The sequence below is a fragment of the Cryptotermes secundus genome, unplaced genomic scaffold (assembly GCF_002891405.2).
Source record: "Cryptotermes secundus unplaced genomic scaffold, Csec_1.0 scaffold584, whole genome shotgun sequence".
In the NCBI taxonomy this organism is placed as follows: Eukaryota; Metazoa; Arthropoda; class Insecta; order Blattodea; family Kalotermitidae; genus Cryptotermes; species Cryptotermes secundus.
In genome coordinates this window covers 611887-625363 of record NW_019735468.1, presented here as the reverse complement: position 1 = coordinate 625363, position 13477 = coordinate 611887, and the positions used below count along the sequence as shown (strand labels likewise).

Here is a 13477-nt window from a genome sequence, read left to right as displayed (position 1 = left end):
CCTTACTGGCTTTCAAAAGCTGTGAGTGGGTAACAATTTATTCTACATAATTCTTGATTAACTAGACGACTCCACGTAGAATAGGTGCGACCGGGATGCGACCCACAGTTATGGAACAGAGACAGATAAATATTGCCATTCATGTGAAATGCACGGCAGCATTCTAGTGCCATCTAATAGATATCATGGGAAGTTTGTAAACATAGATGGCTCTAGTTGTAGATAACGTTATACAATTGTTTTTCGTCATTTGAAAGCGTTTTTTCGAATTTTAAGTCGTAGTACCACAAAGGTGGTGTTAGGTTCTTGTCAATTAAAAACTAGTCAAGACTTGTGATGCTTAAAATAATATATCAAAATTGTTTGTCATTATAAGATTTTGCTGGTAGGGAGCAAATCAACATGACATAGATTTAGACTGACGCCAAAATTATTATTATTTATTTATTTATTTAACGTCGTTTTCAATTGCTATAATAGTTTCATACAGTAAAGTTGTTACCGAATTGGTATGTATGTAGAAGGAAGCAGTGAATTTGTTTGGAGGGATGGAGGAAAAACACAAAAAATCGCAGTCAGTATAGTCGTTCTCTGGGTCAAAATGTTAACCCGTGACTTCTCGAATATGGAGGAAGGCTAACCTCCCAATCACGATATTCAGCCGTGAAAATATAATAAATCACCAGTCTTCCTGACTTGCCCATGCTTTTGCCAATCTGTTTCTGGTACTCATATTATCCTTGCATTCACTCTGACTGTGTCAGTAATCTGTTAGTTCACTAGTTTTATGGATTTTTATTTGTGCTGTAATGCATATGGTTGACTGTTGTATGGGTTAATTTCACATTAACTTTTCTTATACAGATCAACATGGTGAGGCCTGGTAAAACTATAGGAGACCCATATTCTTTTACCAATCTGTTGCAGTGAAGCATGAATTTATGGTGAGCACTGGTTTTTCTTACCTAGTAAGTTTAACTGTGTAATCTACACTTAACACTTACACAACACTACACTTAACATTGTATTCTGTAACTAATTTCATGAAGCAGTTTCCCATTTTGAGAAGCTTATAATCATGCAGTTGGTGATGAAATTCTCAACCTTATGGAACCCAAAGGTTCATTACTATGTTCAGTAGAGTCCACCATTGAACCTCATTCTATGAGAAATAGATTTAAGTCCACATCCTGACATCTCTTTCTTCAAGATTTTTGACCAAAATATCTGCTTTTCTGTCATTCTGCATGTAGTTATGTGCCTCACCCATCCTTTGTGATTTACTCTCATTATGCAGTATTCTCTTCAGCTTCCATTTCTTCCCATTGGGTGACAGCCCAAGTTCATTCACACTCATACAAAACAATGGCTAAAATTATAATTTTGTGTATTTTAATCCTGCAACATTGATAAACGTTCTATAAATGAAAACAGATTTTATCACATGGCATAAATGTATACTTACCAAACATACAGCTATGCAGCAAAACTGAAACCTTTCTTGAGGTTTTGGTTTACTGATGAAAATCTATGAGGCAGACTGGTTTCATTTAAGTTGTGGGAACATCCCACATTATCACGCATTTCTGCAACGCTCGCTCTTCACATCACTTTTCACCATCACGCACACTAACCAATCAGATTGCTTGAAACGTTCGCATTTATACTGCGCTCGCTGCTAGCCCGCGTCTACATCATTACGCGCGCTAGCCAATCAATTCTTCCTCCTAAATTTCGAGTTTCGCTCCGCCCACCGAGCAGTGTATAAAAAGGAGCAGCTTCGAACAGCCAACATCAGTTGACTTCAGTCTACAATCAAGCCACACCAAGCAACAACAGTCAGCAGGCTTCGTCGCCAGCGCTCGGTCTTCGGAGGCATCGGCAGGCTGCGCCAGGCACGACTGCCTCGGCTCTCCGGCTCTCACAACCCGACTCACTGGGGCACCTCGCCTGGACTCGCCGGTGGTCGTGTTACTGTCCGACCCACTGGGCATCTGGCATAGCCACTGCCTCATGACTCCTACGACCGCGCTCAACGACTAGCCTTTCACCAGCAGCCGCCGTGCTGCGATCAAGCAACCTCCAACTCACGCTGCCGCACGGCAACCAAACAACCTCCAGCCACGGCCGCACTGCAGCCAGGCCACTCACCGCAACTAGCCTCTCTCCTTACCGGCGTGCGCTGCGCTACCTCTCCGATCAAACATCTCAGCAACCACGGTTCTTTTCAGGACCAACAAACTGTTCTGAAGAAGTGGGTTGTCATCGGAGTCATGACAAAACTCCACATTAAGAGCCCCACAAAGTCATTACTTCTAAGTATTATAATTTATTTAATGTTCTGAGTTATTACTCATTTGTTAGAAAATGTTTTCAAGTAACCACAGCATGTGATATTTATTTTAATATTTCCGGACAAGTTCATATATAAAATACACATTTGGTATTTACGTAAAAACTGTCTCATTCTTTGGTTATAATTCCATCAACATAATAATTAACTGGTCATTGAAAAGTAATTAAAATAGTTATAACTGAAACCTGAAACACACACTTTTCTTTGATGAGTCATCTGGTATCAATAAGTGGAGCAAGGGAGAACAAATCACAAGCTGCAAATATTGAAAATTATGATGGCACTATTATACATGGAACCACATACAAGTTTTGTTCTTTTGGAAGAAACACTAGACTTTCTCTTGAATTTAAGAACAAACATGTTTGTACTATGTACTATGGAAGAAATAACTGAAGTAGTTTTTTAGTGGTGACACTGAAATTCAAAATCAGCAAATTTCTTTAATTAGAAACTGCAAAGTAAAATCTGTCAACTTGAATCTGTTGATGGATTAAACAGAAAATGTTGTGGGTGAACATAATTTTTTTTAACAAGCTTTTCCACAAAGAGAAGTAATTTTCTAAAACAAAGCTAAAAAATAAGGATTTTCCATAGCCATTTCCTCTTTCACTTTTATAGCTTGCATTTGGTCATGATTGTGAGCATACATGAACATACTCATGTCAGGTTGTGGGCAGAAAAAGCATAGCTGTAGTGTCATCTGTCCACTTCTCACACATAACGACAGTAGCATGACTAAGTGGTGTGTCTATCCTAAGAGATATCTTGCAAGGGAAGCAGTAGGAGCAGAGACTGGTGGTTAAGGGATTTCATATTAAAACACAGATTTGAGTGAATTGTGTTATCTTATCAAGCTGTAAGAACTATTAACATGGTTTGAACATACAGTGAAAATGTCTTCGGTTCAAATTATCAAACGTTCTTTGTGTGCAAGAATATGTTTACAGTATCAGTATAATACAATTTTCTGCTCACAAATGGCCTTAAAAACTGTAGCATATCTTATATATCAGCGTAGTTTAGGGAAAAAGTCTTAATTTCCCCTTTCTATATCATTACAGGGCCATGCCATAGCTTAGGTAGGCACTCTATTGCAGCAGTTCTGGTTCAATCCCACGTCATTTCATGTGGGATTTGTGATCGACAGAGTGACACTGGGACAAGTTTTCTCAAAGTACTTTGGTTCCTCTTTCAATTCTATTTCCATGAACTGTTCTACATTTATTAATTGTACTATTATATACATTATATAGTCTCAATACTGATAATATTGTGGAATAACCAACTTGAAAAAAGCACAATATGCATCTTTTACACTGGGAAATATGGTATATTGCAATTTACAGATTTATAAAATGAATCTGAATAAACTTAAAGAGCATTGGCAGGGGTTTATTTGCTGTTTCAAAATATTTTTTTACTGTGGTCACAAACCTTAATAGTCAGACATCTGTAAAAAGGCATTTCAGTCTGAAATGAAGGCACTATTATGCACAGATAACTAATAGATCTTCACTTTAAGTACTGCCCTTGAAAGAATATCTGCAAATGTAGCCTGTATCTTAAGGCAGAGAGTATGGTTATCTGCAGCACTGATCTTGCCATCGCTGTTTCCTCCAGTCATGGATGAGAGCACTAAACCATCTTGCCGGGCTGTGAGGGATGCCTCTGACATACATATACGTCCCAGCTGCATCAGTAGTGAAATCACATCATCTACAAGAGGAGGGAATGCTTCACAGATACGTACCAGTGCTGGTAAACATGGCCCAAACAGTTCTTGACGACTCCAGCTGGGCAGAACTGAAATTATAAAAAGGTATGGCACTCAAATATGCTGAAATTGGGCAAGGTGCAGAGTAGCACATATACATATGCCTACACACCACTCCACATTTGTAATGACAGGGAAAAATATGTGATACTGTATTTCAGATATTTGGATGTAAAAAAAATTGTCATAATTCTTTGTTTATTTCTTTCAAAACTTGTTGTAGCAAAATTTGTTGTCTGAGGCTTTAATATTATGTTTAATTATTTCTCANCAGATTTCTTATATTTTTCTTCTACCCTGAAGATGGAGGCGATACGTTCCTCCGAAACGTCGGTTAACACCACATATACACGGTGCCAAATCCCAGAAGACTGCTTTCTTCATTTCTCACATTTGTTCATTCTGACAACTCTGAAACAGGAAGTATGAATTGTATAGCAGTCAGGAAGAAGTACTGAGTATCATGAACCTCAGACATTCGCCAAAACTAAATTCATGGAACACATTATAAATGTTGAGTTCTTAGAGGCCTCACAGCAAATGGAGACTGCACAGACAGCTTCATGAAGGAACTTACCACCAAGTAGTGTAGACAGAGTGTTGATGGCGAGACGAGCAACACTCAGAGATTTGGGAAGCGCATACTGCACTGCAAGATGAGACACCAGATCCATGGCAAATACTTGCTTCTCCAGTGATGGCTGGCTCAGCAACTCAGGAATGAAGTCCAGACAAATATGCATAGACGGAATGCCTGGAGCTGTTATAGGGAGCAGTTCTTGAGGATAGCCCTGCAATAACACACTCTGATTTCCAACTTGGTACTCAGTCATATACATTTCACAACAGAGAATTTCATTGATTTATTATGACACAACCTTCTTGACACTTGTATTAAAAAATTTGATAATTTGGGAGACTGATGTGTTCCAACGTTCATGTAGATGACTTTACCTTCTTTTTCTTTGGATGTTTCCACTTTTATGTGGGTTGTCAGTTGTTAGCTGATTATTTAATGAATGCTGTCAGTATCAAGCTCATATAGCATTGGATAACAGAATGATGAATGAATGTTGAGCAGTTGGTGGAATGGGAACTGGGAACAGAAGCAGAATTTCTCAAAAACTTACTCCAGTGCCACTTAGTCCACCAAAAATCCCAGATTAACTGAACTTGTGATGGAACCCAGGCTACCACGGTGGGTTACTCATTTGATCAATGTCATGGCCAGGTTGTCTGTCTTTTCACATCTTCCATGTATGCTAAATGCCCTTCCCATCCCATCCTTCATTTGTAACGTTTGGTTAAGAGCATAAATTATGAAGCTTCTCAGTGTATTTTTCCGCAGACTCTTGTCACTCTCTTCAGCACCATGTTATCATACACACAAAACATTTATTATAGTTTTGTACACCAATATGTAAAATATTCCTTACCATATTTTTATGCGTACTGATTATACAGGATGTATCAAAACTCGATGACAAAACTTCAGGATCGGACTCCTCATATAGAGAGAAGAAAAAAAGTGTATGAGAACATGGTTCCGCAAATGCATAATTACAGAGTTATCCGACCTTTTAGTAATGTTAGTGCAATCCGACACTCCCAACACTGTTGCACTGTTACACTGAATTTGTCTGTAACGCCAGCTGGAACACTCTGGTCACATATCAGAGGAGATGTTCAAAGTGACCTCCTGCCTCAATACAGGCCTCCGCTCGTCATCGCATTGAGTGCTGCACATGATCAAAAATGCCCGGTGTAGTGCATACTGTCTGACAGGGTGTCACAATGCGCGCATGGAGAGTTGGTACATCAGCAACAGCAGTCGAATGCACGACAGACTTTTAAGTGTCCCCACAGGTAAAAGTCCAGGGGGTTTAATTCAGGAGAGTGTGGTGGCCAAGCAACCAGTCCACTTCTACCTATCCAGCGCCCAGGATAATGTACATTAAGGTGCCTGTGGGCAAACAGACTGAAATGTGTGGGAGCACCATCATGAAGTACAGCTATCGACGGGATGCTAGTGGCATGACTTCCAAGTAATCAGGCAATGTAGTATGCAAGAAATCTGTGTAGTTCCGTCCATTAAGCTTGTCCAGAAGAACGTAGGGTTCAAACAATGCCTGCCCAGATGTTAGTGGTGAACCTCTGTTGATGAGACGATTGGATAGTTGCACAAGGATTTGTGTCCGCCCACACGTGCTGATTATTAAAATTTTGGATTCCGTCCCTTGCAAATGTCGCCTCAGCCGTGAACAACACAACAGCTGTGAAGTTAGGCATCGCACCACACTGTTGCAAGAATCACCAGCAGAACGTTACTCTTGTACAATCCACAGGAGACAAGGCTTGTACACGCTGTAGATGATATGGATACAGGAGCTGTTCTTGTAGCAGTCTCCAGATCATGTGTGTGATATTCTTCTGTAGGCCTAACTGCCTTTGCTGAATCCAGGACTCTGATCCACAGCGTTGGGTACATCTTCCTCGTCCTCAGGGACTGTACTTCTTGGCCATCCCCATGCCTGGTGGACGTATGAAACTCCTGTGTTCGCATAGGCAGTGATGAATTCCTTCAAATGTCTTTTGGTCTGGCAATCTGCGCATTGGGTAGCATTCCTGAAACAAGCGATGCACCTCCGAAGCATTACCATCAGCCAAACCACACATGTAATGCATGCTCATGAGTTCTTCGTTTGTGTACATTATGTATCACTTCAAAGCAGACTGCACACAACACTTAATAATCACAGATAACAGGTGTCATACACATCTTTCGGATACGGCTATAACTACTTAACTGGAGATGACAGGATATCACCCGCGCATCCTAGAGGTATTCAGGCCCACATCAAATTGATTCGCAACATGATTACTTGTGTAACAATTGTAACCGGTGTCTCACATTTTTATTCCAGCAAACAGGATGTGTCTGCGTGCACTCCGTAAATTACATGCTCAGATAACTCTGTAATTATGCATTTCCAGACCCATGTTGTCATACACTTTTTTCTTCTTTCTATATGAGGAGTCCGTTCCTGAAGTTTTGCCGTTGAGTTTTGATACATTCTGTATATTGTTTTTCATATCTGAAGAAATACGAAGGGCGTTCTGTAAATAATGCCTCCTATTTTTTGTGTTAATATGTAACGTCTGAGATGGATGTTGGTGGTGGTGTAGTAAAGGTTGAACCTTCCCGCCAATGTACTGTTAGTTTGGTTGTTGTGCGACAGATAGCGACAGCAGAGCAGTCTACGAAAATGGTGTCTGACATAGAAGTGCGCATGAAACAGAGATTTGTTATTGAATTTCTCACAGTCCATGGAGTGGCAACATCCGGATTCCCCAAGAAAAAAGAAGTTCAAGACAAAGTCATTGGCAGGGAAAGTGATGTGCATGGTCTTTTGGGATAGGCGGGGTGTGATTTTCTTGGATTTCCTGGAGCCTGGTGAGACTGTCAATTCTGAACGCTACAAGACGACGCTGACTAAGCTGAAGCCTGCATTTCCCGAGTCAGGCCAGAGAAGCAGACAACCTTTCGCTTGCAGCACGATAACGCTAGACCCCATACCAGTTTGGCGACCACCGCGCACATTGCAAAGTTTGGCTGGACTGTCCTACCACATCCACCTTACAGCCCCGAATTAGCACCTTCAGACTTCCATCTCTTTGGGCCTATGAAAGATGGACTACATGGGCAACATTTTCCAGACAATGATGCTGTCATTGCAGCTGTAAGAAAGTGGCTAGCCTCTGCTGGTGCAGACTTTTACAGGCGCAGCATACAGGCTCTTGTTCATCGCTGGCAAAAGTGCATAATGAATGGTGGTGATTATGTGGAAAAATAACTGTAAGTAGCTGAAATCTTGCTCTATTTAACTGCATTATTATGCTTTCTGTATCTGTTGTAGTTTTCTTTAAAAAAAATAGGAGGCATTATATATGGAACGCTCCTTGTATCTATGTGAACTTCTTACCTGGAAGTGAACCAGTTTTGCCAGTGAAGTATCTGCAATGAACACCTGATGCAGGAATGAGCACACAAGGCTGCGCACTTCACGCAAAGCCCATAACTGCCCTGGTTTCTTCTGTATAAGCAAATATATCAATATATTAATGGATTCTGTGTATTCAGAGTGAAGGACAGTACCTCAATCAGTATTACTGTTTTGTTAACACAAATTAAATTCCCTAATTCTTTTATCTCAGCTCATAAAATGAAATGAGGAAAAGCTCCATATATACCCTGTCTTCTTCAGTCTCAAGACATGCCTCCAACAGTATCTGTACAGCCACACTTTCCTGTGTAGCCACTAGAGCCACACGCAGTTCTTCTCTCTCTGCCTCATTAGTAAGCTGACCAGTACGCTCCATTAGAGGGCAATCTTGCAAATGGCGTGACAGTTGACTGCGTGATGCAGCCAAGGATGCTTCTAGCACACGCAGTACAACACTTAATGCAGCTGCACACCTGCCATAACAATAAGTAAAAGAAAAGAACTGTTAAATACTCTTCTGTTCCATATCCTGTATCCTAACAGTGAGCTTGACACATAGGCACAGTGGAAAGCCAGAAGCATAGCCAATGATTCTTGACTCACCACCATTTTCCAGGCAGATTTAGCCCAGTGGTCATATATGATTGAAATTAAGATACAACAAATTAAGCCAATGGTTTCTGAAGTGTAGGATGGCAATAGCTTCACTCCCATTGTAACACGTGTTCTCTCGTCAGTGAAAAGGTGACGCGAGATATTTTCAAAAATGCATTTGGGTCTTCGTGTAAGACATCTGTTAATTCTGTGATTTTAACAAGAACTGAAATATGGCAACAGACCATTATTTCACACAGTTCTGATTACCATAAGTAAAAAGTAAAAGTAAAGTTGTACCTGTCTTGAAGATATATACCAGTGTAGAGGCAAAGCTCCACACATTCTTAACCTGAAGACTAGAAGGAAATGAGTGACCCCTTTCACACTGTAGTCAATCACTTTAGCTTGAGGGAAATAGCTGTGTGTATCCTTTGGATATGAGGCTGGGTGGGTTCCAGAACTGGTTTGACAGTGATGAAGAGAAAAGTTTATGGCCTTATCAGAAATCGAACTCAGGTCACTTTGCTGACTAGCTTGTTACATAGACTAAGAGTACCACATGCTCTATGTGCAAGCTGATTACACTGATATTCTCCTTTAATACAAAGAAAGAGACTAACCTGAACACTCGAGTGTCACATCGCAGCACCTGAAGAGGATCCAGTACAATATTTTCCTGTGTAAGGAACACGTTCTTGACAGCAGCTGACTCATATAGCAAGGCATTAATGGACATAACCCACAGACAGCGAGGTAACACTGTATTCAGTCGCAGCCACACCTGTTTGTATAGCTCTGCAAAATGATCCATATTCATTTTGAATTGTTTCATTTTGGTCCGTTACACTATCAATCACAAAGTTAATAGAAAGTCTGTCGAGTGTAACAATTTGTAGGTCACTTTTTATTCTTATTTCTGCCTTACATGTTTCGGTTTGACACAACCCTCATCAGAGGCACTTGCTACAATTATGGAAACACTGTCGCTGTTTTTTTATGTTCACAATTATGTTTGTCGTGTGGACGCTGCTACGATATGTTGACGTGTAAAAGCACAAAACATGCTAAGATAGTTGAGTACACTCTCAAGTTCTCACTTTTCATCCGAACCTATTTTTTAAGTTAAAACGCTAAAATGTTAAAATATTTGATATAAATGCTGAACTCCTCCTTGTCAAAGTATTGTTGGACTATAACAATGGAAACGGTGTTTTCTATGTGGTTCGTGGTGAAGTGTAACAAGCAGGGTCAATCAAGTTCTGGAGTAGGAGTTATCAGCAGTTCAGTTGAGTGAAGTGATGTGAAGTATCTGTTTGGTGAGAGGGTTCAGCTTAAAGTCAGCCTGTGAAGATAAGACTAGGAGGTTGGTGTGAAATGGCTGCCAGCCTTGGGACCCAGTTGAGTTGTCAGTTGACAAGAGTTCTCCATGGGCAGCTGTGACAAGAGGACCTAAGTGCAAGAAGTTGAAGAACCTCCCTCAGTAGAAGCTGTTGCCAGGAAACAGCTAGTGGAGACTATAATAGACTGAGGACACTAGTCTGTGTGTCAGTAATCTGTAAAGTGTAATTCTGAGTAGTGTATACAAGTGGTCAATAAATCCATTCACCAATCCATATCCTATCAATAGTCACACACCCCAAAAAATGTAACAATACTGAGCTAATAAGGCCTTATTTTATTACTTAATAATTCTTTGTTGTTTTTAAAGAGGAAAAGGCCTCCATTTCTCTTTCGGAATGATACACAGTAATAAATTTGCCACTGGGAAGAGGGATCATCAATGTCCCAGGTCATCTTGTAGTCTAGAAAACATGGTACATGATAATAGCCCACTTGTTTAATTTTGCAATGAATGTGTAGGAAAACTGATCCTTCAGTTTCCATTTGGCACTAAAGAAACTAAAGCAGGGTGTGCTGTTTTTCTTGTGTCTGAACTTTTATCCACATTGACAGAGAAGGCTTTAACAGAATGACCATTTAAAAATTTTTACACACACACATATATATGAAATGTTTTCTGAAGGAAACTATTCCATGTTCAAGGGCCAAACATGCTACCCATGCACCACATGTTGAACATGCCAGAAAATATTCTCTAGAAATAAATACCTTGTATGTAGCGAGGCACTTTGTCATCAAGCATAGATTTGAAGAATTTTATAATTGTTTCAGCATATGGCCATATGTCAGTTGCAGGCATCGACAGGAGCTGACGCAAAAGACGTCCTGTTCTTAACGGACATGACTGGATATGACTGAATGCTACAAGAAAATGTAACATAATATGTACTTAAAAAGTCTTTAGTAAGAAATTTGGTAAGCTGTAAAAATAATACTTCTCTGTAATCACCCATTTTCCACTTATTTGGTTTTTTTTGGGTCCAAATATTTTCCACAGCACTTTGTTTTTAAACATTTGCAAATTATGTCTTCCCATTATGTAAAAGGCCACATTTTGATATATATACAGATCTGAAAATATCGATGGAAATCAAAATTTCCATCACTGTGAAGTCTGATAGGTATGCTTTATAACACAGCACCATATCATGCAAGTTATGAAATAAAAATTCACAAAGAATCATGTCTGATCCTTACTGCGTAAGGGACAGTAACACATAGAAATCATATTTTCACGTAATTACATAAGATTCAAGGTACACTAAAATCAAACCAATACGAATGTTAATGTCTATTTTAATACTATAATCATTATTTTAAGAATGGATGAGGGGAACCATAACACAGTTTCTTACAAACATTGGGTTTTTAAAAGTTAGCCTTGATCATCCCAGGTTATACAGTCTGTAATAATACGTACGGAAATACGTAATGCATAAAGAAGGTGCTCAGTGATAAGAACAATCAGTACTTCATTACTTTTCCAAACATCATATACGTAACAGAAATTTGTCTTAGCATGGCTAGGTAACAAAAATAACCACTGTACCAGCAACCTCAGTGGCCTCCGTAACGTTCTCACCTCATGACTCAAGGTAAGTGGGTTCAAACCCGGTGGAGGTCGTGGAATTTGTAAGGGCGGAAAAATTCAGGGAAAAAGTCCTCCAGGAGGGACTTTAAGCCATGTGTCCCATGTTGTAGATTTATGGCACATAAAAGATCCTCATGTCTCTAGGAGACCTCTGAGCAAAATTAGGCAAAGTTTTCCGCCCAAGTAGTTTCCAATTCTTCCGGTAGATGGGGAAGTATCGGGGACCACTGGCAGAACAGGGCTGATAGCGAGCACCAGTACTGGAAGGGCATGGTGACTGGTAGAATAATTAAAGGGGGACGCACTATAGATTAACAACTTGTCGCAGTGCATGGGGAAACCCACCCCTCCAAAATAATAATAAATAATAACCAGCAACCTCAAAACCAGGAACATTATTACCTTCTATGATGGCTTCTTCACTGACAGGTGCTTGTTCATGTTGGCTGCCCATCTCCATCACCATCCCCTCTTCCAGCCAATCATCAACTAGCGAAAGATGAGGGAAATGCATTGCAAGCAATCGAAGCAGTGGTGAGAACAATCCTGCAACATTATTTTACACCTATGAATCTCGTTTAATGTTAGGAAATTTAAAATATATATTATATGAAGTGCAATATGGTAACTACAGTAACTTTCTTGAAGTTATCAATAGAAAGCCATGTGCTCTGCAGCAGAAAATGGAAAACAGATAAAATGAAAAGAAACACTGAGCAAGACATGGCAACGCTACCACAAAGCATAATGTTTCTTTTTAATAAAACATGGTTTCAAACCACTGACATATGATTAACATAGTTATAAATATGACAAAAAAAAAAAAGGGGGTTGAAATTCAGGTAATGTCTGCTACCAATCAGTTCAGAACCTTTTGTCTTCTCGTCTGCTGTCTATAAATATAAAAATTAGAATTCACAAAACTAATTTTGCTTGTGGTTCTGTATGGGTGTGAAACTTGGTCTCTGACATTAACCCTTGACATACGGACTTTTAAATTGCCGGGAGCCCTCTGTGGCCAGTATTTAAATCACCCTAATTAATTAACATTGCACACTTTCAGAAAAAAATACATATTTTCTGTTCTATGCAACATAGAAATGAACTAAAAACAACCTGAAAGACAATAAAATTTTCTACATATACACAAAAGAGCAATGTTTACGAATGTGATTATTTTCTCATGAAATGCAAAACAGAAGAATCTTCATTTAATGTGTTATGAAATTCCAAAGGACTTGCCCGTTGTTTTTTCTTCAACCTTAAATCATGGTGATATTGTAAATATAGTCACACTATTCATTCATTCATTCATCAGTAATCTGTCAAGACGACAGGTCCACAGTCTCTTCCAAAACAGTTCCACCACTTGATGCGATCTAGAGCTTTCTCCTTCAAATGAGAATATCCTCTTCTGTCCCCAAGGTCATCCAGCATCTTCTTACGTCTTCTTCCTCGTCTTCTGATCACTTCTATCTGCCCCTCTATCTTTCCTTCAATAACTTCTTTTAGAGGGCAGTTATCGCATAAGGTATGACCAATCCAATTAGCCTTCCGTTTTCTTATTTCGTATAGGATATTCCCAAGGACTTTACAGAAGTTACAATGATTGCCTTAAAGAAAAAGACAAAAGCTACAAAATGCAGCGACCATCGCACAATAAGCCTTACTGCACATACAGCAAAGATAATAGCAAAGATACTTAAAAGAAGAATTGAAAGGAAAATAGAGGATGTACTTGGAGAAGATCA

General features: G+C 39.6%; 1 protein-coding gene and 1 long non-coding RNA gene across 2 annotated transcripts in view; one reads left to right on the top strand and one right to left on the bottom strand.

The window, feature by feature from the left end:
* The first annotated feature begins 283 nt into the window (after positions 1-283).
* Positions 284-13477, top strand: part of LOC117282701 — a 22503-nt gene continuing 9309 nt past the window's right edge. Inside the window, exons 1-2 of the long non-coding RNA XR_004513544.1 lie at positions 284-385; positions 865-944. This is a non-coding gene — a long non-coding RNA (uncharacterized LOC117282701). The remainder of the gene's footprint in view (positions 386-864; positions 945-13477) is intronic.
* Positions 3019-13477, bottom strand: part of LOC111869378 (integrator complex subunit 2) — a 24837-nt gene continuing 14378 nt past the window's right edge. The window contains exons 12-18 of the mRNA XM_023860873.2: positions 12129-12272; positions 10844-10996; positions 9355-9529; positions 8385-8610; positions 8117-8227; positions 4711-4924; positions 3019-4162 (exon numbers count right to left, since the gene is read on the bottom strand). Coding sequence (XP_023716641.1) covers positions 3861-4162; positions 4711-4924; positions 8117-8227; positions 8385-8610; positions 9355-9529; positions 10844-10996; positions 12129-12272 — 1325 coding nt within the window. The 3' untranslated portion in view covers positions 3019-3860. The remainder of the gene's footprint in view (positions 4163-4710; positions 4925-8116; positions 8228-8384; positions 8611-9354; positions 9530-10843; positions 10997-12128; positions 12273-13477) is intronic.